The sequence below is a fragment of the Phacochoerus africanus genome, chromosome 15 (genome assembly GCF_016906955.1).
Source record: "Phacochoerus africanus isolate WHEZ1 chromosome 15, ROS_Pafr_v1, whole genome shotgun sequence".
Taxonomy (NCBI): domain Eukaryota; kingdom Metazoa; phylum Chordata; class Mammalia; order Artiodactyla; family Suidae; genus Phacochoerus; species Phacochoerus africanus.
The window spans coordinates 66,620,260-66,646,624 of record NC_062558.1 but is presented as its reverse complement, the minus strand read 5'-3'; the positions used below and the strand labels follow the sequence as shown (position 1 = coordinate 66,646,624).

At 35.8% G+C, this 26,365-nt stretch overlaps 1 protein-coding gene across 1 annotated transcript in view; it reads left to right on the top strand.

Moving 5' to 3' along the window:
• Nucleotides 1-259: 259 nt before the first annotated feature.
• The window catches only part of RTKN2 (rhotekin 2), a 108,534-nt gene continuing 82,428 nt past the window's right edge, over nucleotides 260-26,365 (top strand). The window contains exons 1-3 of the mRNA XM_047761933.1: nucleotides 260-554; nucleotides 6,707-6,903; nucleotides 23,267-23,325. Coding sequence (XP_047617889.1) covers nucleotides 495-554; nucleotides 6,707-6,903; nucleotides 23,267-23,325 — 316 coding nt within the window. The 5' untranslated portion in view covers nucleotides 260-494. The remainder of the gene's footprint in view (nucleotides 555-6,706; nucleotides 6,904-23,266; nucleotides 23,326-26,365) is intronic.

Here is a 26,365-nt window from a genome sequence, read left to right as displayed (position 1 = left end):
CCGCGGGTTTCTAGTTACATCGCATGTCCCTGAGTTGTCTGCAGAAGTCCAGGGACCGCAGCCTTGCGTCAGTCGGCCCCCTAGCGCTTTGGACCGCGTTTATTGAGAAGCAGGCCAAAGACTCCTCGCGTCTGCCTAAACCTTGCACCGAGTCAGGTGCGCTCAGCAGCCAACCCTTTCCCCGAGACCCCGCCCACCCTTTTCCCAGGACCGCCCACACCCCGGTCTGCCCCTTAAGTCGGCCCGCCGCTCCCAACTCTTCGTCTGGCCGGGGGGTTCGGGTCTCCGTAAACTTCTGGCGCCCGCGGCGCGGGGCGCGGGGCGTGCCCACTGCGCGTGCGCGCGCCGGATCTCAGGCCCCTCGCCCCCTCCCCCTGTGGCGGGACGTGATACGGCAGGGGCGGCGGTTGGCGTCTTCCGCGGCCCAAGCCCAGGGCGGGCTTTTCAAATCTTGCTTTTGGGGGGTAGCGGCAGCCAGGGCAGTGGTGCTGGAGATGGAGGGGCAGACCTTGAGGGGATCCGAGCTCCGCCCCGGGGGGCTGAGCGCCCAGCAGGTGAGTGAGGAAGAGGTCCGGCTTCAGGGCCTCAGGCGGTCGTTTTGTTTCCACGAGGGGAAGAGCCTTTGCTCCGCGTCTCGTACTCAGCCGTGGCCAGAAACAAAGGGGAGGACTAGGCGGTGGCTCTTTTGAGGTCGTAATGGAGTTTGGAAATCTACTCATTCCCATCTTCCCACCCCCGCCCTGGACTTCTTAGAGTGGAAACAGGCTTGGACCGGGGAAAGAACCAGAGTTTCCCTGCACGTTTTGGGCGCACCTGTGCGCCGCCTCCTTCTCCCAGGCGTTGGAGGCTCGTCGTTTTGAAAGTGTAGGTGCCTCTGTGGGAACGGGAGCCCGGCATTTCCAGGAGACCCACCCGAGGCCAACGGAGGACAGTTTGCTTATTACCAGATTTAATGGAAAGCACAGGTGCTGTAGGAGCTGTGGTTACACACGGTATCAACTTGTTGGAGCGGGGTGGAGAAGCAAAGTGCAGCTTCAGAATTTGAGAAAAAGTTGGTGTGGTAGTGGATTCTTTTTTGAATTCGACAGGGGGAGAAATTCGGTGTTTGCTGTTTAGCGGGGTAAAATGTCTTAAGTACGTCTGTTCTTAAATATAGTCTAACATTATTTCTTGGCATTTGTTAAAATGTTACACTGTTCTCTCTTAACCTTTAAGGAAAATTTACAAGATGCGACTGAAAAGAAACCTCTGATGTCTTTAAACTGGATCTCCATTTCCAGTTTAGTCTCCACCTTCTTTTACCTATTTCTGGAATAGATTAAACCATATGAAATTGCCAGCCGTGTAGGTCAAAACTGGTAGAGTTTTAGCAGTTTTGTATGGTGCAGTCTTTGCTTAGTAACCTATTTTTTTTTTCTAGAAACCGTGGAACCCTTAGCAGATACAAAATTGTTAGGAAGCCTTCAATAAAACTGAAAAGCAGGACATTAAAAATCATTTTGCAAAAGCCTAGTACCTTTATCAGTAATTTATGCTGTTTAATTTTTTTAAAATTTCAAGCATTTCAACGTAAAGTGTATCTTTTCTGTCCTGTCCTCTTTTAACTTTGTATGAATTATTTTTTAAAAAACTCGACCTATTGGGGTTCTTGGGCTTAGGTGTTGGTGAGGCTGTTCAGGTATTTTTATTGAGCTGTGTGCAGCAGTAATACATAGGAATGGTACAAAAGAGATGAGGGATAAGCTCATAAAAGAAGTTTGGTTGCATGAAATGAAAATAAATATTTAAATATACATAAGGGTTGGATTATTTACATGTATGAAAGTGCCATACTTAATGATTTCTTAGGCAGTAACAAATTCAAATAATTGAGTTGTGGAATTCCTTCTGTTCCGATCTTGGAGAAAAATTGCAGAATAGTAAGAGGAATACTAACAGGAATATTGAAGGTCAGTAAGAGAATTTTATACTTGACTAACACTGAATTTTTATTTGTATTTTCTCTGATATTAATGCCCTGCCATCAAACAGGTAGATGACCAAAAATTTTGAGAGATCGCTCACTAGTGAGACCTCTACTCAAACCTTTGAGTCATCTGTGACTACTCAGAGCAGAGAATTTTGGCTTTGGAGTCAGATTAAGGTCAATCCAGCTCAGCTTTTTGTGCAGTCTTGAACCTGTCTTTTCTAAGTTTCAGTTTCTGCAGTTGTAGAATGGGCAAATTGCCCATCCCAGAAAGTTGCTGGAATTTGAGAACCTGTTTAAGGTACTTATCATAGTACCTAGCACGCCTAACATACTTAAGAGATGACTACTTTTGTTATTATCTTTTGTCCCATTCATGTGAGCAGTTGGATAGAGGCAGACACCTATCTTTTCTTATAAATGTTTAAGGTTTTGAAATCTTTATAAAAATATAGTAATACTGTCTCATTGAGAGAAAGTAAACATAGAAACATGAATTTAAGAATTCTTTCTCCAATTCCATTCCCCAGAAGACCACTTTTAACAATTTCTAGATTTTTTTTTTTTCCTGTAGTAAGCGATTCTTTCTTCTGTGATCTTTTTCACTTTGGTCTCTCAGCTAACATGTTTAACTATATCCATTAGATGCGTGATGGTTTCTATCTGGATTATTACAGTTTTCTTACCTGCAGTCCAACTTCTTTTTTTTTTTTAATTCAGTGCTTGATTCCAACACTGAAGCCATTTTCTTTGTACTTGCTTTGTGCCATTCTAGCTCTTGAAGTCTAATACATTTCTGTTTTCTGCATTATAAGGTTTTCTCGTTTAAGGCATCTCTCCATTTCATCCTTAGCCTTGTCCTATCCATTTATCTTTACCAGCCTGACTTTAAATACCTACCAGATAAGGCTTCTATTTGACCTGATTATAAGCAAGCTCTTATTTAGAAAATTGAAGAAGAAAGAACAAGAGGATGGCTCTCTCCCTATTCTCTGCTCTTCCTGGAGACTTGAGTTCACACACTTCTAAGACTGGTGGATACAGGGAAACATGCTTGGGGTCCTAATCAGTCTTGACTCTGCCATTATGGTTGAGGCAGTGATGACTTTAGCTATGTACTCTTCCTCCTTGAGTCGGTAAGCATCACCATTGAACACTGACCCTCATTATGTGATCGCTTTTCTCACTGTGATTAGCACTAGACATCACTCCTAGCCTAAGCACTCTGCACCTTTTTAACTAGAAACAAGTCCTTAGATTCCATAAAGCTTTTCTTGGCTAGAGTAGTATCACTTGACCAGAGATGTTTTCTCTCCATTAATATATAGATGGGAACTATACTATACAGTGTAGTATTTACTGTACTAAAAGAAGTTGCATGGAGAACACAAAACTGGCTAACACAGTGGTCCTTTTTCTTCACCCTGAATATGTTAAAAAAAACCCCCATACATACACTTAATTTACCTCACTATGTCAGCCCTCCCAGATCCATGTCCATTCATTGCAGAGCAGGGGAGGTGAGGTCATAGTTTATTATTTATGTTAATTTGGCTGGATTAGGGATCAGCAAATCACTTCTGTAGCAGGATAGATATTTTCAGCTTTGTGGGCCACATGTTCTGTTTTAAAATCATTCAAGTCTGCCTTTGTAGCTTGAAAGTGGCCACATACAGTACAAATAGGCCTGCCTGTGCTCTAATACAACTTTATTTACAAAAGCAAACACTGGCCAGGCTGTAGTTTGCTGAATTCTAGTATTAGTATCTGCTGGCTGTATCTCATTATCTTCGTATTTAATTTTACAAATAAGTTGTTTTTTAAAAGCCAGACTTTACATTTCTGTTATCCACTATATCCCAAGCCTCTATAATTTTATGAAGTCTTTATCAGTAAGTGACGAAGAGAGACATCTTGGGGCTTACAAGGTGGAAACCTTAGAAGTTCAAACTGATTCCTTCATGTATCTGTGGCCACCTACTGGCTTCCTAAGGTTCTTGCAACATTCCAGATTGCAGGGGAATTTCAAGTACTCCAGCCCTGGTTACCTACTGGCAGGTGCACTGAATCACCAAAGGAACCTTTTTTTTTTTTTTTTTTTAAAGTTCCACCTCCAGAAATCCTAATCGTTTTCAGGTAGGTCATAAGCTTAATTACTTGTAATTAAGGCCCTTCCTCTCTGCCCAAGCATCCAGCTTTAAAAATGACAGCACTGGAGTTCCCTTGTGGCACAATAGGTTAAGGAGCCAATGTGGTCACTGCAGTGGCTTAGGTCACTCTGATGGGCTGGGTTTGATCCCTAACCCCGAAACTTACCCATGCTGGGGGTATGGCAAAAAAAAAAAGAAAGAAAGAACTGTGCTAGTTCAACTGCCTGCTTCACTGTAGTATTTAAAGAGCAAACTTGAACTTAATGGCACCAGATGATATTTGTTTATATTTGAGTTGTAGGGTAAAGCTTTCATCCCAGCTTCATGTTGCTCCTTAAGTGCAGTCTTCAATACTAACCACGTTGCCAGAGTGTATTTCTATAGACATATGGGTCACATAGATAATTATTATAATTAATTACTAATTATATTAAAGAAGAATTTACTTTGGGGCTGACGAGTCATAAAAAGATGAGGTAGTTTTAAACTCAGTCATGTGTGAAGAAGGAAAAGCAACAATGACTACATTTATATAGTACATCAGTTTTGAGTTATACTACAAAAGAAGGTTTTTAATGTGGTGATTACATGATGTAATTACAGAAGGTAATTAAACAGATCTGTTTTCTGCATATGAATAGTGCATTTGATTGATTTGGATAGTCAAGTTAAATCATCTGCAATTTTTCTTTTTGGGTAATCTTCATAGACTATTGCTCTCCTAACTTTCAGGTTTTCTTTTTGAAAAATTATCTTTTCAGTATCTGGAACTTTTGTCATTAGATTCATTCACATTTTTTAATGCTGTTTTTTTTTTTCAATTAAAAGGTAAATTATAGCATTCATCTTTTTTTTTTTTAAACCACAGAAGCAAAGATGATCTCTTTGTTTTTAGAAATAGACATACTGAAGCATTATTACATTCTTGTGGTAAAGAGTATCCAATGATTTATAATTTTTAAAAAGTCACTGAATTAAGTCACAGTAGTAAGTTTCAGTTTATAGAATTTTGATGTTACATGTGAAACTTGTTTATAGAGCCCAGACATTATAAGATCATCATATAGAATAAAATAAATGATTTAGTAGTTTCATGATGACTCTTAAAACAAAAGGAAATATATTCAAAACCATGTTCTAAGAATCTGTTCCAGGTAGCTAAAGTCTCTTAGCACAGTGCTTTCAGTCTCTTGCTTCTGAGATCTTATTTACATTGTTTACCCTAACAAATAACCTGTTACCTCCTGCTGTTAATCATTAGTTCCCTTTTTTCAGCATCTGTTCTTTTAGAAAGGTTTTCCTTGGTTAATTCAGTGTCATGCATACATGGCACAATAATGTATGTGCTATTAATACATACATGTGCTATATATAATTGCTCATATTAATTATTCTATAATTGTATTAGTTTCCTGAAGCTGCCATAATAAATTACCAAAACTGCATTAAGGCTTAAAACAACAGAAATTTATTCTCTTGTAGTTCTGGAGTCTGAAATCAGGGTATCCCCAGAGCCATGTTGAAGGCCCTGGAGAAGTCTGTCTTTGTCTTTTCCAGCTTCTGGTGGTTGCTGGCAGTATTTGTTCCTTGGCTTCTAGAATCATTCCTCTCTTCTCTGCCTCCATTTTCACATGGACTTCTCTCTGTGTGTCCCTTTGTGTCTTCAGTGGCTTTCCTGTGAGGGCAGCACTCACTGGATTTAGGGCTCACACTAATCCAGTATGACCTTATCTTAACTGATTATATCTTAAAACTGTGTTCAAATAAGGTCACATTATGAGGTTCTGAGAGGACAAGAATAGTGGGGGGGGGGCCACTATTTAACCTGGTGTAGTAGTTATGGTAAGAATATGTAGTATTTCTCTCCTTTCTGTTCTGTTTATCTAGTAGATTGTAAAGACTTCCTAATAAAGCAAGAAATTAAGAATTTACAGGCATTCCCATTGTGGCTCAGCAGTTTAAGAACCTGACTAGTATCCATGAGAATAGGGGTTCCACCCCTGGCCTCGCTCAGTGGATTAAGGATCCGGCATTGCCATCAGCTGCAGTATAAGTCACAGATGCGGCTCAGATCTGGAGTTGGTATAGGCCTGCAGCTGTGATTCAACCCCCAGCCCTGCAACTTCCGTATGCCACAGGTGTGGCCCTTAAAAAAATAATTTTTGCAAGGAAATTTTTTTTTTTTTGCTTTTTAGGGCTGCACCCGTAGTATGTGGAAGTTTCCAGGCTAGGGATCAAATTGGAACTACAGCTACCGGCCTACACCACAGCAACACAGGATCCAAGCCGCATCTACAACCTACACCACAGCTTAAGGCAACACCAGATCCCCCACGCACTGAGCAAGGTCAGGGATCAAACACGTATCCTCATGGTACTGGTTGGATTTGTTTCCATTGCTTCACAAGAGGAACTCCCTGCACAGAACATTTAAAAATTTTTGTACTATCATACTTTAAAACATTGTTACTTTCCCAATATGCTATAAAATTATAATAATGTCTAGTACATTTTCCATCTACTGGGGTAAAAAGAAATGTAATTTTGAGTTTTTGCTACCTTTTAAAAATGCTTTCTCTTTCTTTTAAAGGACAACGGCATTCAAGAAAAAATAAATTTAGAAATTCGAATACGAGAAGGAATATGGAAACTCCTTTCTCTGAGCACTCAGAAAGACCAGGTTTTACATGCGGTTAAGAATCTCATGGTGTGCAACACTCGAATAATGGCTTACACATTGGAGCTGCAGAAAATAGAAGAGCAGACTGCAGATCAAACCAGAAGATGGTTAGTAGCATAGTTTACCTGTGGCTTTTAATGTACTTAAATATTCACATTAAAAATACCATATAATTTAACCTTAAATTTAACTTCAAATGTCAAGTTATCAAAGCTTTTAAAAAATAAATACACTGAAGTAGCCTCTGATAACATGAACATCTTGACAGAGTAAAGTTACTATTAAGGCAGCAGTTTTCACTGGGTAGTTTGGTTGTGTTCAGTACTTCCAGGTTGTAAAATGAAATAATAAGCAAGAAGTGCGGGAATATTTTAATACAGAGAACCAAGACTGACACTTGAATGTATAGAAATGTAAATTTAAAAGAAGTAATTACTGATAAACTGATAAAGTACTAGCTGAGAATAATGGGAACTTAGGTATAGAAATTGAGTGGGCAACAAAATTAAAGATATAAATGGAATTAAAATATGAATGGAAGGAAACTTAAAAATCACCTAGCACATTCCTTTCACATCAGGAATGTAAGGTCTAGAGTGGCAAGTGACTTACTCAAGGATGTGTTCTAGCTAGTGACAGAAGCTACCGAGAGGTTACTTAGGATTTGCCAAGTAACTTCTAGTCCTTGTTTTCTCTGACACCCTGTGTTGCCGTTTGGATCAGGTCTAGAATTTGTGTATAAAATTTACATTCTGTTCTTTTTACAGTGCCAAGTCTTGTTTGGACCTAGAATTGACTCAATTTAGTGACTAGATACTGGTCTCTTTTTTAATACAAATGGTTTTACATTATTTGTTGTTAATCAGTCTAAAGGTTAAAAGTTTCTTTTCAGACATCAGTAGCCTATTCTAATTGGGCTGTTCGCAGCACACCTCTACGAAATTCTTGCAAATTGAGGTTAAAAACACAGGTCAGAGAAAGGGATTTCTTTTTAAATAGAACATTCATGATATCATGATATAATAAAGACTTGTGGAGTTCCCGTTGTTTCTCAGTGGTTAATGAATCCGACTAGGAACCATGAGGTTGCGGGTTTGATCCCTGGCCTTGCTCCGTGGGTTTAAGGATCCGGCATTGCCGTGAGCAGCTGTGGTGTAGGTTGCAGACACAGCTCTGATCCCGAGTGTTGTTGTGGCTCTGGCATAGGCCAGCAGCTACAGCTACGATTAGACCCCTAGCCTGGGAACCTCCATATGCTGCGGGTGTGGCCCCAGAAAAGACAAAAAAGAAGACTTGTGTACAAAGTGGCTAATATTTATTATCTGTATTGTCTTAGGATGACTATTTAATCTCTTTGTGCCTTAGTTCCTTCATTACAGTTGACATAATATTTACACTTTGAAAATGAAGATTGCATATATTAAAAGCCTAAATAATATCTTTTATACAATTAGCACTTAACATATGTCAAACAATTTTCACTATTATTTATCCTTGACATTATAAAATGAAATTATCCAGTATCATAATCTTGGAAAATTTTTTTCAGATATGCGTATACTGGATTAAGTTAGTGCTTCCAAAACTGGGTCAAATATATTACTGAGAGTACATGATTATGTTTTAGGAGATATACAAAGCCAAAGAATAAATATAGCGTATCTTTTTATAGCATGAGTTTTTAAGATAAAGCATGAGAAATTTAGAATTGTGGCATAGTTTTGGATTATGCTGCTCATGGGGATATGTGTTCCTTATCCCCAGCCTTTATAAGGATATTCTGTCAAGGAGGCTAAATGGAAGAGTTTGAGAAGCACTTGTTTAAGTACAGTGTGGAACTAAACACTCAATATTATATCATCTCTCACAGTTACATGGTATATTCCTCTGGGAATCATATCTGCCCTTCATGTTTATGTTCTTTAAATATTTATAATGAATTATGAACTGGCCATTTTCTTAATTTGATAGTATGATTTTTCTGAAGTTGCTGATTTATAAAAATGTTGGATTTATATAACAAAGATAGAAAAAAATATCTGTGACTCTCAACTGAAAATGTGTATAATTTTCAGGTTTTTTACTGTCTTCAGTGAATACAATTTTGATGTTATATACACATTTATATTTGTTCATCATTCATATGGCAACATTGCCTCCCTTAATTATGGAGTTATTTTCTTTAAAAAATATGAATATTCTATATGGGAAATTATTTTTACAACTTCATTTTCTTATGAGCAGATAAAACCTGAGGTCACTGATCAAATATAACCGGAAATTGTAGCACTTTACTTTTCTTATTACGTAAAAAAATAAAGATGAATGAGCGTCCCATGAGTTTTTTTAGTTCCTTGAAGAAAGTTATATATATTATGCCATTTGATTAGTCAGTCCAGTGTTTATTGTAGAACTGTACTTGTAGAACACTTATTAAGCATTGCGCTAATGTACAGATTCAAGAACAGAATTTGTCAAAATATGAGACTATATGTATAGTCTATTCAGCAAATACTTTACCTTCGGAGATTCAGCAGTCTGTTTCTTACCTTGGTTTTGATGATCTTTAAGGTAGAAATGTGCTCCATTTTTACTTTGCTACCAGAGTTAAAGTAGCATTTTCATGAGTTGATTGCCTACCATTAGTCTACTCTAAAATTTTATGATAAAATATCAAAAAATTAACATGGACAATACATCTAAACATATTCAGAGGAGATTCAAATCATAGATTTGATTAGAGAATTGAGAAAGGTCTAATGGAAGAATTGGGTCTGAATCTTCTAGGTCATAAAGGATGGATAGAATTTGGTTAGCTGAGTAGGAAGAAAATAGCATTCTAAGGAGGAAAAATAAGCAAAATAAAGGCTTAGGGTGAAAGGTCAGCAGGAATTATTCAAGAGTATTTGGTTGAGGCTGAAGATCAAGCCAATGTTGAAAAAGGAAGTGGAGTAGTAAGATTCAAGAACGTGTACAGTGCTAGGAGGTTAATTGGTACTAACTGACAGCCTTTCTAGGTGCCATACTGTGCTAACGTGTTCACAAATATCATGTCATAAACTGAGAGATATAAACTTCTTTATTAAAGATTTGGAAATAGTGGAGTTCCTGTTGTGGCTTAGTGGGTTAAGAACCTGACATAGTGTCTTTGAGGATTCCGGTTCTCTCCTTGGCCTCGCTCAGTGGGCTAAGGATCTGGCATTGCCACAAGCTGTGGCAAATAGGTAGGTCGCAGATGTGGCTTAGATTGATGTTGCTATGGCTGTAGCTGTGGTGTATGTCAGCAACTGCAGCTCCAATTCGACCCCTAGCCCAGGAACTCTGTGGCTAGCATGTGAACCCAAATTACTTAAAAGCCTGAGAACACTTAAGTCCCCCCCAAAAGAAGCCCATGTACTTTGTATTACCCCTCACAAGCTTCCCTAGTGAGTTACTGCAGGGCTTTACATTTGTTTTGTTTATCGTTTATCATTTGATTTTCAGTAAGAAAGAGGCATGGTAAAATGAGTGTTTGGGAAGGTTATTTGACAGTGGAGTATTAAAAAAGATGGTGAGACAAAATAATTGAAAAAAATCTATTTTTAGAGAAAATCTTTAAGAACAGACAGACATGGAAGTGATCAAATAAGTAACTTCATAAAAAAATGAGGTCAAAACTTGTGCATGAGTTTTGGGGTTTTCTAATAGATATTTACTCAAGGTCCTCTCTGCACAGAGAGAACCATTCTGCAAACAGTTTCAGTTATTTCTTGATTTATTATGAATTTATTAAAGTAAGCAAATAGTCTTATTTCACTTCACAGCCTGTTTTAACTGGGGTTCCTGGAAAGAGCTGAGCTCTAATACCCCAAGATATGAATTGTTTACAGTGACTTAACTTCTGTCTATCTAGAATAGTGCTAGTTTGGCACTCCTTTCTTGGGAGAATTGAGGAAGTAGATGGGGAACCCCAGTTAAACAATCAGTGATGTAGTCATATCATTTGTTTGTTTTTAAAGCCACCTATTTGAGAAAATTGGTTAAATATTCTATTATCATAATGTTATAATAATGTAACAGAAGCTTTGTTTTCCTTAATTGCCTGCATTTATGAAACAACTTCCGGTATACTGTTTATTTTTTATATCTTAATAGGCAAAAGATACCCACGTTTCTGTAAAAATGCACAATAAAGTCAAGGTGACTCCAAAAGAAGTGGACTATTGAAAGCTTTCTAGATTGAGTACACAGTAGTAGTAGACAGTGAGGGTGAGGGATGCAGCACAGGCAGCTTACTTACTGCCTGAATTTAGAGGATAAAATTGTTTGGTTACAGCAGCCTGTCAATATGCTCATCTTTTAACTGGTAAACAAGACTATCTCCCTACCTTTTTCCTGATAGCCATATATATCTACTTAAAAGACGTGCTTATCTTGATCCACCTCTTGGAAAAACAGCTAATGGTTTTTTCTATTTACTGAAATTCCTTAGTTAGGCGTTGCATTCCAGGATCTTTGTGGTCTGATCTCAAACTATTTTCATAGTAGTTTACAGATTAATTTGTAAATTTCTACTCTACAAATTTGTTTTAGCCAAATGCTTGATCTATATCCCTGAAACAGTTCTTGAATTTCCCTGTCTCCAGTGCCTTCGCTCATACTGAAATGCCCCATCTTCCGTTTCCATTGAACAAGATCTCTTTTGTTCGACAACACCCTACTTGCATCATCAAAGTTTCCTTGGTAATTGCATTCAGAAAAAGATCATTTCTCCCTTTATGCTCATAGTAAGGACTCAAAAAATGATTATTTGCCTCCTCTTAGTTCTGGTAGCATCTGAATCATGAATATCTCACTATAATTCTAATACACTATATTCTAATACACTATACTCTGCTTATGAACATGTGTTTTCAATTAAATTATAAACTTTTGGGGGGCAAGGACAATGTCTGGTTCTTACTTCTTAATAGTGAAATAGAGATGATGTCACCACTTACTTCACAGGGCTATTGTGGGGATTTAGTACCTGGAGCTTGGAGGCATCTCAGCTAACGTTGATTCTTTTCTCTTTCCCCTTTGTGTCTTGCAAAACACCTAACAGTGCTGTGTAACTGTCAAGAACAATTTAACATGTTCTCCACAATGTTTTACCTCCTCCTTTCCATGTGTATGATGAGCAAATAGGGCTTATAATTTAATAATGGTTATATATGGCAGCTTCTCCTTTTTCTTTGTTACTTTCTTCCATGTTCTTAGGTTCTTACTGTGTTTTGTTGGCCTTGATGCTCGCCTTGTTCCAGTGTGTCATTTATTATTTTCTATTCCATTCACTTTTTTTTTTTTTTTTTGGCCACAGGTGTGGCATATGGAAGTTCCTAGGCCAGGGATCAAATCCGAGCTGCAGCTGTGACCTATGCCACAGCTGCAGCAACACCAGATTCTTAACCCACTGTGCCACAGTGGGAACTCTTCGTTCACTTTTTTTAAACCAACTCTTTACTTTAAAATTTCATGTGTAAAAAAATTGTAAGAAGAGTATGATAGACATCATGTATATATACTCCACCTTGAAGGACCAGTTAATAGTTTGCCATATATGTTCATTGATTTTCTTTTACTCATACATAAACATTCATGCGTGAATGTGTATACATACGCATTCTCTTCTTTTGTGTTGAACCATTTGTTTTTGTTTTTGTGGCCGTACCTGGGGCATTTGGAAGTTCTTGGATCAAGGATTGAGTCTGAGCCACAGTTGCAACCTAAGCCACAGCTGTGGCAATGCCAGATCCATGACCCACTTGCATCACAGTGGGAACTCCTGTGTTGAACCATTTGAAAATAAATTGCAGACAACATGGCAATGTGTGTATCAATAGTTTGGCATATATCTTTTAAAAACAAGAACATTCTTCTATGTAAAAATATAATTATCATATATAAAAGATTGGCAGTAATTCCATAATAATCATCTGCTATTCCGTCCATATTCATTTTTACCTAGTTGTCAAAAGAGAATTCTTTTTTTGGGGGGGTGGGGAGGGTGGAACACACCCATGGCACATGGAAGTTCCCAGGCTAGGGATTGAACCCATGCCATGGCAGCGATAACATTAGATCCTGAACCCACTGCACCACAGGAGAATTCCCAAAAGAGAATTCTTTATAGTTGCTTTTCCAGAACCAGAATTCAGTTAGATTCATTTAGTTATGTCTCTGTAGTTTCTTTAATCATTTTGCCTTTTTCTAAAAACTCCTTGTGTTGGTACTTTGAAGGGTCTAGACTTTGAAAAAGATCCTTAAAAAATATTCTGCATTTTGTATTTGTCTATTTAGCCTTCTTGGTTCTTTTGACTGGTATAACAACTAAATTGATACAAGACAGATGAGTAGGAGAAAAACAAATTTAGTTTTGTGTATAAGGTGGTCTCACAGGTGTAGGACTCAAGAAGTGACCAAAGTAGGTTGTTGATAGACCTTTTTAGACAAAAAATAAATTATCTGTGAAGATTTGACAAAACAAAGGGCTTTGGCCTTGGAGTAGCAAATTAATGGAGGAATAGAGTTTGTTTATACAGCTTCCTCTGCCCCCAGTTCCCTATCTCTGGCAGTAAGGATGCCCTCCATCCTCCTGGCATCTGTAGGAAGGTTATCTTCCTATGGGAGCTTTGTTTCCTTCTTTCAGGGAAACAAAGGAAGATTATCTTCTTGAATGGGCTGTTTCTCAAGTAACTTTAATTCAAAATAATCAATATGCCACTTTGACATATTTGGGGACATCCTCTCCTAAGTCCCATCATCTTATTGTTTCTTTATGGTATTATCGAACCTTTTCTCGTATTTTCTGTTTTTGCTGTAACTGGAAATCGGACCTAAAGGCTTAATCAGACTCAGCTTTAACCTTTTTGGCAAGAATTTTTCTAGATGAGGTTAGGTACTGTATATACTGCCAATGTGATGCAGTATGGTATCTGGTTTTACCACTCCCAAGTGATGCTGAATTTGATCCCTTGGTTTAAATGGCACTTGGCAGATTTCTCCTTTGTGATATAATGGTTTTCCCTTTGCAATTCAGAAGTAATCTTTGGGGTATTTTATTGGGGCTGGGAGGATATTCTGTTACCAACAAGCTTTCACTTAATGATTGTATCCATTTATCATCCTTGCCTAAATTATAAAGAGCTTTACAAGACAGTGATTATCTAATTCTATTATTTTTCATACTTTTTAGCTAACATTCTTCTGTAAGAAAGGGCATTTCTCTTCCTTATAGATTTGTGAATTTTTATTTATTCAGTGTGTTACCATCATTTATAGTCATTAATCTTTTGACAGATTAAGTTGTCCCAATTATTTTCAAGTGGAAATTCCTTCAAACTGGCTTCTTTGTTCTTTGGACATGCCTTTCTATTAGTCTTTAAGAACTTTCTTACTTTCAGGCACAGAAAGATGACCCAGGCTTACCTTCTATTTTCTATGCTTCAGACCTACAGTTTCAGCCATTTCTCATTAGAGTTCTGATTCCCTTTAGTGGTGAATGGGGTTTTGAAATCAAGATGTGGGCACTAGGTGTGCTCTTTGATACTGGTGTGGATCACTACTTTTAGGCCTTGAAAAGAGCATAGCTGTGGGAAAGACTTGTACAAATCTTGAATTCATTTTGATACCTACAGGTTTTTGTTTTCTTGAATTATTTTCTTTTGTTTTTATACCTCTTTTTCTTAATTCCTAAGAGTAATATATTTCCTTATTTGTTTTATGTTCTTATTTTCTTTATATTATGATTATAAAAATTTTTATAATTATAGTACCAGTATGATTGCTGATGTAAACCCACCTGGGCCAGTTCAAGATTTCTTTGTAGTTCTTTTTCAACATGCAGAAATTATGAAAATTTTCCAATGCACAGAAAAATTGAAAAAATTGTGCAGTGAAGAGTCATTTTTCTGCTACTTAGAGTCTACAATTCATATTTTACTATATTTGCTTTATCCTATATCTAGCCTTCTATTCATATATCAATTCATCTTATTTTTTATGATGTAGTTCAAAGACAGTTCTTTTTTGTGAGTGTGTATATGTGAGTACATACAAATATACACACATTCCTATGGATAAAGTGTTAGGAGACTGTTTAAAAGTTATTTGAATAATCTTTTCTCTTTGCATGGTTGGCTATGTTATCAGTTTCATAAATAGTCATTTGTTACTCGTGTCAGTTTAGGGGTTGCCTTTTTTTACTCTTTGAATAAATTATACTTTCCGTATATGTTGCGTTTCTTTTTCTCCAGTGCTGGAGTAATAGTACGTGCCTCTGTCCCCATCTCAAGAGGCAGCTACTGTTCTGTTTTTTTTTTTTTCCTACCATAGGTTTTGCCTATTCTAGAACTTAACATAAATGGAATTGTCCAGAATATACTCTGTTCTTTTCATCAGCATAATGTTTTTGAGATTTTTTAAAGTAGCTAGCATTATCAGTGACTTGTTCCTCTTATTGATAAATAGTATTTCAGTGTATGAATATGCCATGGTGCCACTTTCTTCCTCTGGGGTTGATTCTTCTCCATATTTCTTCCTAGTTTTAGGTGCTTGACAGTCCCTTCAGGTAGTTATTTTTTAAATAGTTTTTAAGTATTTTATATTGTTTTCTATGGGAGAAGTTCTCTTATATGAGCTATTCTAACACTACCAAAAGAAAAATTCATTTTTGTCGCATCTTGATTATACACATATTTATTTTTCTTCTTTATGGAATATTTTGAAATTTTCTTTCTGACTTAATTTCTTTTTATTGAAGTATGAACGTCTATAAATATATCGATATGCATATGTAAAATATGTTATTAATCATATTTTTAAGATCTTCTATAGCTTAGCTTTTTTTTGACCACTTGAACCGTCTTTGACTACTTAGATAGGTTAAGATTTTTGTTACTAAGGTTTTGCTATCTTACCCTTGTATATCCTGTACTTTGTATTTATGAAACATTTGGTATTTTAGTTCTTATTATGTATTTATTGCCAGTTGCAGCCTTTAGCTTTATAAAGTGTTCTTTTGCTACTGTTGTCTTATAATGCCTTCGCATCTGAGGTCTACAGTTGCCTGATAACAGTATGTATTATATATACCCTCCTTTTTTTTGAAACTCTGCCATAGCTGTTGCAACTTCTTATCCTTAAACTGCTGTGACACTGAACACTTCCCCTGCTTTCTTATTGTTTGCATTTGTTTGGTATATCTTTGCCTATCTCTTTATTAGCCTTTTGAGTCACTTTGTTGAAGATGTTTCTTGTATTCATCCCAGAGCTGAGTTCTACATTATGAGACTATCTGAAAATACTTTTACTAGAGGAGTTAAGTCTATTTATGTATATATTACTGATATATGTGGTTTCAGCTTTGTCATATTCTTTCATGTTATATTAACTTATGTGTATTTTATACACACACACACACATACACATATACACATACACACATTTTTTTTCTTTCTTTTTAGCCGTTCCACGGCATATGGAGCTCCCAGGGCAGAGATCAATTCCAAACCACAGTTTTGACCTATGATGCTGCTCTGGCAACACCAGATCCTTAACCCACTGTGCCAGGCTGGGGATCAAACCCGTGTCCCAGGGCTCCAGAGACACTGCTGATCCCTTTGCACCACAGTGGGAGCTCCTATGTGTATTATAATTATGGTGTGTCTTTTACTATGTGGTCTGTTTTCATCTTTTTTTTTTTTTTTAATTTAAGAAAAGTTCTGTTGGTCATAGTAACTACTAGAACTGTATATTTAAAACTTTATACTGATAACATTATAATGACCTTCTTTTTTTCTTACTTAGGCTTCTCCTATTTTGTTTTTCTGCTTTAAATGATAGCATTTTATTTCCACATAGTATTTGCTATGTGGAAATCAATGAACTTACTCTATTTTCCCACTTCCTCCTTTTCTCCCTTCCTCCCTTTTTTTAAGGGTTGTGTTTCTCCTTTGGGAAGTGGATAGTATTTACATACTGTTTGTGTATCTTCACCTTTTTTTAGTCTTTGATTTGCAATTAAATATATACAGTGTTCACTACCTGTCTTTTTGTCGTACTCCATAATCATCTCTTGTTTAGAGCTAGTAGATTCCTCAACATAAGTACAGTTTCTTTCACATTCTTGTATGTTTTAAGTGCCTTTCTTTAGTGTTGGTACCTAAAGGGCATCTGGGCTGGATACAGAATCCTTGGCTAACACTTTCTTTCCTTGAGCTTCTTGAGTACTTTGCTCCATTGTTGTCTTTTTATCAATGATTTTAATGTTTTTTTTTTTTTTTCTTTTGTGGACTGATTTTCTTCCTTTGTAAATGATTTGGTCTTTTTATGTGGAAGGTGAAAATTGTTTTATCTTAAAGGTCGATAGTTGTACTGGGATATATCTAAGGCTGAGCATTTTGACTCTTATTCAAAAGAACTGAATATGTAGATTCATTCTTTTTTTTTTTTTTTTTTTTGGCTGCGCCTGTGGTAGGCAGAAGTTCCTAGATCAGGGATCAATCCCATGGCACAGCAATAACCCAAGCCAGTGTCAGCGTCAGATCCTTAACCTGCTTTGCCATAAGATGACTCCTAGATTCAGTTCTTATTCAGAAAAATTTCCTGGAGTTAAAGCCTCCAGAAAAAAATTAATTCTATCCTATCTCATTATTTTATTTTTCTTATATAAGGACTCTAATCACACACAGGTTGGATTTTCTTTGCTTATCTTCTGTGTCTATTATTTTCTCATTGATGTTTTTAAACTACTTTATTTTGGTTCTTTTCATTCTCATCCACTGTGTCCCTTAGTATACTTTCAGTTTTATATTTTTGTCCTTGGGCATCTTGTATTTTACTCTTTATTTAAGAAATTATTTTATTTTTTACAATTTCTTTCCATGTTCTTTCATTTTCTTTTTTTTTTTTTTTCTCTTGGCTGCCCTCTTGGCATACAGAACTTCCCAGGCCAAGGATCGAACCTGTACCACAGCAGTGACAATACTGGATCTTTAAATATTAGGAAACCATTGACTGCAGCAGCCCACCTGGGCCAAACACCGTAATAGCTGCTTTCATGAACTGTCTCACAATAGGAGGTCCTGGTAAGGAACATAGTGCTGCCCTGAAGACTAACTGGGAGAATTTGGGAGGGGCCTGTAGGAGGGAAGAGACAACCAACCTCCCAGAATCCTTGGCTCTGGAATCCATCTTGGCTGAGAGGTGTGAGTGCCACCAAGAAGGACCCTGAGCTAGTGCAAATATGAGCTGAGCAAGATGACTTATAGGCCAGAAACAAACTGGAAACTAACCCCATCCCCATAAAACCTAAGACTGTGAGTTACGTGGTAGAGCAGTTCTCCTGGTTTCCCTTACCCTGCTGCTCCCCACCTGGGCACCCCTTCCCAATAAAGTCTCTTGCTTTGTCAGCATGTGTCTCTTCGGACAATTCATTTCTGAATGTTAGGTAACAGCCCATGCTCAGGCCCTGGAAGGGGTCCTCCTTCCTGCAACATAACCACTAGGTCACCAGAGAACTCTTTTTTTTTTTTTTTTTTGCATTATTTAACCTGCTGTTTGTCCTTTCTTTACTAGTCTGAGGTTTTAGATTTCAGATCCCTGGTTTCTTTCATATTTGCAATAGCTTATTTAACTACACTTAATTCATTTTTAAGTATTATGTTACAGTTTTTGTTACTTTATTTTTTTTGGAGAGTGGTTGGTGGAATGTTTTTACGAGCTGAAGCATTTTCATTCTTTGTACTTTCATTTTATAGTATCTTTCTATGTTTGGGTCCTTTTCTGTATGTCCCTAATGAAATATGTAGGAAGTAGGATTTTCCTGGGCCAAGTGGTAGTGGTGGTGGTAGGGGTGAGTAGAAGGGCTGTTAACTTGGTTTCTCAGTTCAAGAGTGTTTTCTGTTATTGGAACGCTCAAAAGCAGTTTACCTAATAAGTTGTTCCTTTGGGGATGTTAATTGGTTGATTTTCTGATACTGTGATACTGTTCTGTTTCTTAGGATTTTTAACTTCAGTTGCTTTCTTCCCCTCCCCTTCTCCTTCCTCCTGCTCCTTCTCCCTTTTTTTTCATGGAAAGCCTTCAAAGGATACCTTTCCCTATTGTGTTTTCTCTTCTCTACAAGACTAACAACTTCTGAACCAGGAGCCCCTACCAGCGCTATGGTTGCCACCCAGTGTTATATCCATTCTCTTTTCTTCTAAAGGAGATCATAAATTGATATTGTGTTTTGCAATACCTGACTCTACTTGGGTAAGGCCTCTTGGAGCTGGCTTTGATGTTTTCAGTTGTTAATTTCCCCATTTACATGTAAATTGAAGATTGTTACAGTGTTTTCTAGTTATGCTATAGGTGTGGGCTGTAGGTGATTTTATTTGCTTCCTTGTTGATGTGAAACCTTCTGAAAGATTCCTTGAAGAGATTCTTAATTTAGGTGTCTACCGTTATCTTACAGAGACTGGAAAGTCATACTGATCACTTTAACAAACAATTGAGTGCCTCTTGCACATTAGCTCCATGTTAGATACTGAGACCAAAAACAGAAATACTCACAAAGTAATTCTAGTATTTTTGTAGCATTTGTAAGAATGATATAGAATACGTTATTTCATTCAATAGCTATGAAGTAGATAAGTACTTCTCATTTTACAGATGAGGATGCTAAGGCTAAGAGGTTAATAGCAACTTAATTATTTCGTAAGATTATATGGTTAGTTGCACTTATAGTTTGGTATTTGTATCAAAAAATAAGTTTGTTGGTGGGAAAAATTCCAACCTGAGAGTTTAGTCTAAATCTGCTAAATTCTACTGCTTGCTCCATCAAAATGACCATATCTTATTTTACTTCATTTGATAGTCACTCAATACTTATTGAGTGCCTTAGAATGTACTGAGCTGTATACCAGGCATTAGTGATTGAACAGTGGACAAAATAGACCAAAAAATCTCTCTTTTTACATAGCTTGCATTTTAGCAATAATATTCTCCCTGGCCCCAACCCACTAATCTATCTCTTGTCTTAACATCTTAAAACTTTATTTGGCTTTGTGAAAATACTAGTTAAAGTCATTTATAGGACCTGATTATATGTTTGATTCAACATAATTGTGATTTTATTGTTTGCTTGTTTGCTTTTTGCTTTTTAGGGCTGCACTTGAGGCATATGGAGGTTCCCAGGCTAGGGATCAAACTGGAGCTACAGCTGCTGGCCTATGCCACAGCCACAGCAATGCAGGATCTGAGCCGTGTTTGTGACCTACACCACAGCTCACAGCAACTCCAGGTCCTTAACCCAGGGATTGAACCTGCAACCTCCGGGTTCCTAGTCAGATTTGTTTCTGCTATGCCACGATGGGAACTCCAACATAATTGTGATTTTAGTAATGCCATGGTAACTAAATAGTTTCTTATACTCTGGTTGCCTCGTTTAATTGTTTATATATTAAAACAAAAATTAAAAAAAAATGTAAGTTGTCAGTGAAAATTATGTACTCCCAGTATTTTTACAATAAAACATGGTATGTTAAAGATATTACTGTTTTTTTTAACCTGCTTTCAAGTAATACAATCCTATTTAGAATTCTTCTAATACTTCATTAAGAAAACATAAAATAATAAGTCAACTATACTTCAGTAAAATTTGTAAATAAAAAAATATAAAATACTCTCATCGTGTTATTTTTCATTAGATCTTGTTAATCTCACAAAGAAATGCTATTTTAAATTCCCATATGGAATAATTTAAAATAGGGTAATCTCTATTTACTCAGCCAATTTTAATACAAATTTTTGAGCAACAAAGTAGCTGATTGGCACCCTCTGATGGTCATTTTATTTACCTACAGGCAGAAATATAAGAATAAAACAAAGTTAAGTTTGGCTTTTATATTTTCATTTTTTAAATTATCCACTTATAAGACTCATCAGAGTGTAATACTCTAAACCAGATTCATAAGAATAAGGTACCCTATTATTTAGCTGTACTTTTGTTTGAATAATTTTGTGGTTATTTGCTAAACTCAGACTGTCTCTTTAATTGTAGCACTTAGAATTGGCATTAACACTGCAGATTTTCAGACAAGTACTTATTTAATGTTTAATAATTTGATTGTCAACTTGGATTAATTAGAAAAAACATCACATTTTAGCACCCTAAGTATCAGTTGAGGAATTATTAGAGTTGAAAGTAATTCAAGCTTCTGAAAAATGAGGTTGAATTACTTCAATTCATCTCTCAATTTTTTGAAGACAGACTTAATTATTCTATAAGATTATATGGTTAATTGGATTTACAGTTTGATATTATTTGTATATTAAATCTGTTAACTCTTCCTGAAAATGCCCATGCAGTTATTTTATAGTTACAGAGGAGAAAGCTGTATTCTTCCAGGTGGTTGAATAGTTTGTAAGAGAAGAAAATTTTTTAGTAAATATTAAGCAAGTTTGCTTTCAGTGGTTCTAGTGTTTTAGAATTTCACTTGCATGCCAAAGCCTCAACTTTAATCCAATTTAGTAATGCCTAATGGATCTCAATTTTGGTATAATCTATAACCTATTCCATAATACTCAAGTTACTCACTGTATTAGAGCTTTCTTGTATTTTTTCATTGAAATAAGTCTTTTAAGAATTTATATTATGCATAGCTCATATAGAAGATGTTTTTAGAAATATTACTTAGAAATGCCAACTAACTCTATTTATATTGTATTTCTTGTACCAATTTCAGAAAATTAAGATTTGTGTTTGATTTCCAGTGGGCTTTTCAGTATATTATTTTCACCACAACATAGTAGACCATTCAAATGAATTTTTCACTCTAATGAACTAATAAGCCAGCTAAATTCTCCAGTATGACAAACTGAACTTGTGTATAAAATATGGACCTCTTTTTTAAATTTATGATTCAGTAAAACAATATTTTGAAATAATAAGTACTTTTATTTTTTTCTCTGGGTGAATTCCCTATTTTAAATTAAATACAAGTGTCACCATGAAGTAATTAGATAGGATTCTGAGAATTTATGACTTTAAGTCTACTACATTAGTTTTGTTATACCTGGTGTTTGTTTGATTTTATAAATACCACATAAATGTCCCATCGAGCTTATCAACTCAAGTACATTAGTAACTTATTTTTGCTCGTTTGAAATATATTTCACCTGTAATACTTACATGTTTAATCCAGTAAGAGACTAAAAAAAAAGTAGGATGATATATTTTGTTTTCAGATTTGGATGCATGATAATGAATGTAACGCAGTCTTTTTAACAAGGTTACTGAAATGCAAGGAGGTGGTGTCATAGTCTTTTGAAACAGACTTAAAACGCCCTCTTAGAATCAAAACAGTATGCAAATGAAAAGTTTTTATCTTATCACATACTTGAGGTACCTAATTAAGTTAACCAGTAGTTAATTAGCTAACCAAATTAGAGACCAAAAATGAGTGCAAAAAGAATATTATTGGTTACATTGCCCTAGAAATGGAATCTCTAAATGCAGGTTATCAGGAAATGGGATATTGGGAACTGTTAACTGTTCAGAAATGGGATTGATTTGGTCTAATAGAAGGTAACTATTTTGAAAAAATTTTTTATGATAATAGTATATTCTACATTCGGGCGTGGAAGTGTTTTCTATCCCAGGAATCTCCTTTAGGACTTTTTTCTATTGTCATGATAATGTTTTCCTCTCCGCATTTTAGACTCCAGAAAGTCACTCCCTTCCTTTGCCACCTTACCTAATTTATTGTTTAAAATACACTTAGTTTTTTTGAATTTCAAGTAAATAAAATGTGATATTACTGCTCATGAATATGTAGCAGAGGGTAATTTTTTGATATTTGTTAAATTTTGTAAGCATAAGATATTTCGGGCAGCAAGTTCATGGCTGAGAAGTTTATTAACTTTTTAAGGCAACTGTAATCTGGTAAGCTTGAAATATAATTTATGAAATAGTGACCTAAGGTATTTACTTCTAGGACCTGTACACATATTGCATGTCTTGTTTATAAATGTAAGAGATCACAAAAGGCTTTCATTGTAGAGTAGGCCAGTATATCATCATCAGGGAATGTAAAGCCTATGTGAAAATATCAGAGAACGGCTCTATATATTTCTTTTAAAGCCAGCTAGCTAGCTATTGACTAAACATTTTAAAGTTTGAGTCAGTGGGTTTATATTAACTGGAAGTCATTATTATTCAAAGATACGTGTTTGTTTTTAATATGTAGGCATTTGTGAAAGATTATTGAAACAATTCCTTATTAGAAAAAGATCTGTTTTTTTTCTGGCCATGCCTACAACATGTGGAAGTTCCCAGGCCAGCGATCAAACCTGTACCACAGTAGCAACCCAAGCCACTGTGGTGACAGTGCTGGATCCTTACCCCTTTTGCCACAGGGGAACTCTTGAAAAGATCTTTTTTTTTTAACTAGTTTTTTTTCTTTTGACAGTGATGTGGATTTTGAACATAAAGCTCGAACAGCATGTAAAGGAAAGATTGCCATATCAGGTATGTTATAATGGATCATTTTTATATTGCTGAATAAATTATATAAAGTAACTTCTCAGAGTTGGTGAGTTTTTTAAAATTCCCCATATCCATTCCCTTTTCTCATTTTATTTTGCATATCTCTATCAGAATATTTGTTCTAGAACATTGTTTTCATCATTATATATATATTTGTTATTCTTGTCTGAAATATCTATTAAAATACTCTATACTTTTTACATTTCCATTTTCTAAGCAGGTTGATTATGTTCGTAATATGAGTTGGAAGAGTTTTTTAAGTATTCTGGATACAAGCCCCATATCTGATATAAATTTTTTAAATGTATTTTCTTCCAGGCTACAATTTGCCTTTTTTACTTGACTCTGTGTTTTTCCAAAACAGTTAATTTTTAAAATCATCAATATTTTGCCTTTAAGGCTCATGCTTTTTGTGTCCTAAGAAATTTTAGTCTAATTTGATGTTAGAAGGATTTCTGTGTTTTCCTGTAGAAGATTTATAGTCCAAGCTCTTGATTTAGTCCTATATCTACTTTCAATATCTTCTTTCTCCTCTGCCTCCTCTTTCTTTTCTTTTTAATGTATTATGCAATTGATCCAGCCTCATTTGTTGAAAAGATTATCTTTTCAACACTGCAATAGGCAGGGTAGTTTTCTTTTTCCACAAACTCAGAAGTTAAATGACTTCTGATAAGTGGTTAATGGCTGCAAACTCAAGTCTTTTGACTCTTCGTTCCTTTGCTGCTCATAAATTTCAATGATGTTTTTAATGTTTGTTTACTCTAGAATTTCCATGAGAGTTGGAACTATGTTTACTTTGTTCATCACTATATAATCAGAAGCTTGTACATAGTTATTGCTCAGTGAATATTGATTGTATGGATGACTACTCTCCTTGCCCATAGGCTGCAGACTAGACTCCCCCCTGCCACCCCCCTGCCCTCAGAATTTTCTATTCTGACCCAACCAATCATTTTTCTATTCATATCTTCGACTACTTCTAGCCATAACTGTCTGCTTTAGCCAGAAATTTCTTTCCTTGTTCCATCAACACACCCCATGTTTCTAACACCCAGTTAACTCTTGAAATAACTATATTATCTTCAGGATCTATTTGCTCATGTATAAATCCTTCCGTTATTCCAGCTAGAAATGGATGAGTCTCTTCTCTGAATTCTTAATGCAGCTAGTAGACCCTTTACCACTAGATGGCACTTATGCTGTGTTGTCTCAGTTTCTCCAAAGTGTTAAGGAAGCTAAAGACAATGGCTTGGAGATGCCACAGATTGAAGTGAATAAATACATGGCTGACTCATGTGTATGCTAGTTATTAGATAATGTACCTTTTATAAATATTATCTCATTGGTACATTTTGGAAACAACAGACCTCCATCAGTCCTCAAGTAATAACTAGGTTATTTCATTGGCTAAAAGCCTTGTTCTCTGGGCTCTAGGGAGCCTACTGCTGCATTTCGGGCCCTCTCACCCAAGGAACTATTTTTAGAAATGTCTTGGTAAATAAAAATTCTCAGGCAGGAAGGATAGATCTGCATTTTACGTATGATGTAATTGTCCTAAATCAGAGGATTACCATCAGCAGAAATTCTTCAGAAAAATAACTGATCTGTATAAAAATCTGTTGCGTGTTTTATAGTTGTCTATACTTAATGTTTTCATCTTTCCAATTATAATATGAGTGGAATAAAACATGTTTTATATCTTATTTATCTTTTTGATGCCAAATAGCACTTTTACATATTAGTTGTTCACTAAGTTCAATACATTTAAATGTGAAAAACAAAATGTTATAAATGTTTAAGAGAGATTTTCTAAAAATATTTAAAACATAATCCTCCATTCCTTGCTTCTGATACAGTGCCACTCAGTACATAAATGAGATGTGTTCAATTGCTATTAAAGATTGAAATGCTGTGATAGTTAGCCTCTATTGTCATTTCATGATAGTTTATTGACTGCAGCAAGTCACAAAATTAGTATTAACTGTCCATTTAAAAGAGTGTTTAAATAAAAGCATTTAAAATAAGAGAAAAAAAACTATTTTCTTGACCATGAATACTTGAGTGTAGAAATTAAACTTATTTCTGCAAGTGTTCCTTCTTTTTAAAAGATAAAGAACTGAAAGTCTCAGAAAATGGGATACATATGTAATTTCTTTTCATCTTTGCTTAGACTTAATTATACTTTATCCATGTATTTGTAAAAGAAAAAACAAAGAATGTTAAAAACTACTTCACCTTTATAAATTCATTTTCTTTTGAAATTGGAATGAAAATGTGATTTTTGTTTTGATCGACATGAATATTTGCAGCAAAGTTTCATAATGTTTCTGAGTGATTATAGTGATTCCAGGAGATAGCTGGGTTTTCTCTTTCCAGCTTCACCACTTACTGGCCAGATCTTTATAAGAGTAAAAAGAATTAAGTGAAGTTTATCCCAATTGTTTCTGTTAAACAAATAATCACATGTGGTAACTGTCTTAGCTTATTCATTGACTAGTAATTCAATGACTAAAGTCAAATCAGTTCACAAAGTTCCTCAGTTTTTACTTTTGAAGATTATAGACTTCTGGGACATGATAGCATCAAGTTAGCTATCCTACTATGGCTCTTTCAGTGCCGATTAAGACATTAAAGAAAAAAGAGTACTGTAAGTTAAAGCCAAGTCAACCATTTGCAAGAATTGGGAAGGAATTTCTACTATTTGAAATTGAATTTAAAAACACAGTGAGGAGTTCCCTGGTAGACTGACAGTTAAGGATTTGGTATTATCACTGCTGTGGCTCAGGTTTGATCCCTGGCTTAGGAACTTCTGCATGCTGGGGAGCATGGCAGAAAAAAACAACAGAACCAAAAAACAACAACAGAAAACCCACAATGAGTTATACACCTGTGTCATCTTAACAGTACATGAAGGTAGATAAAAAATGTCTACCTTTTCTTGTGGATCTGACATAGTTAGTCATGGGAAAGAGCAAGACTGTCCAACAGGCTGTGAGTGTACAGCAAAGGAAATAAGGATTCA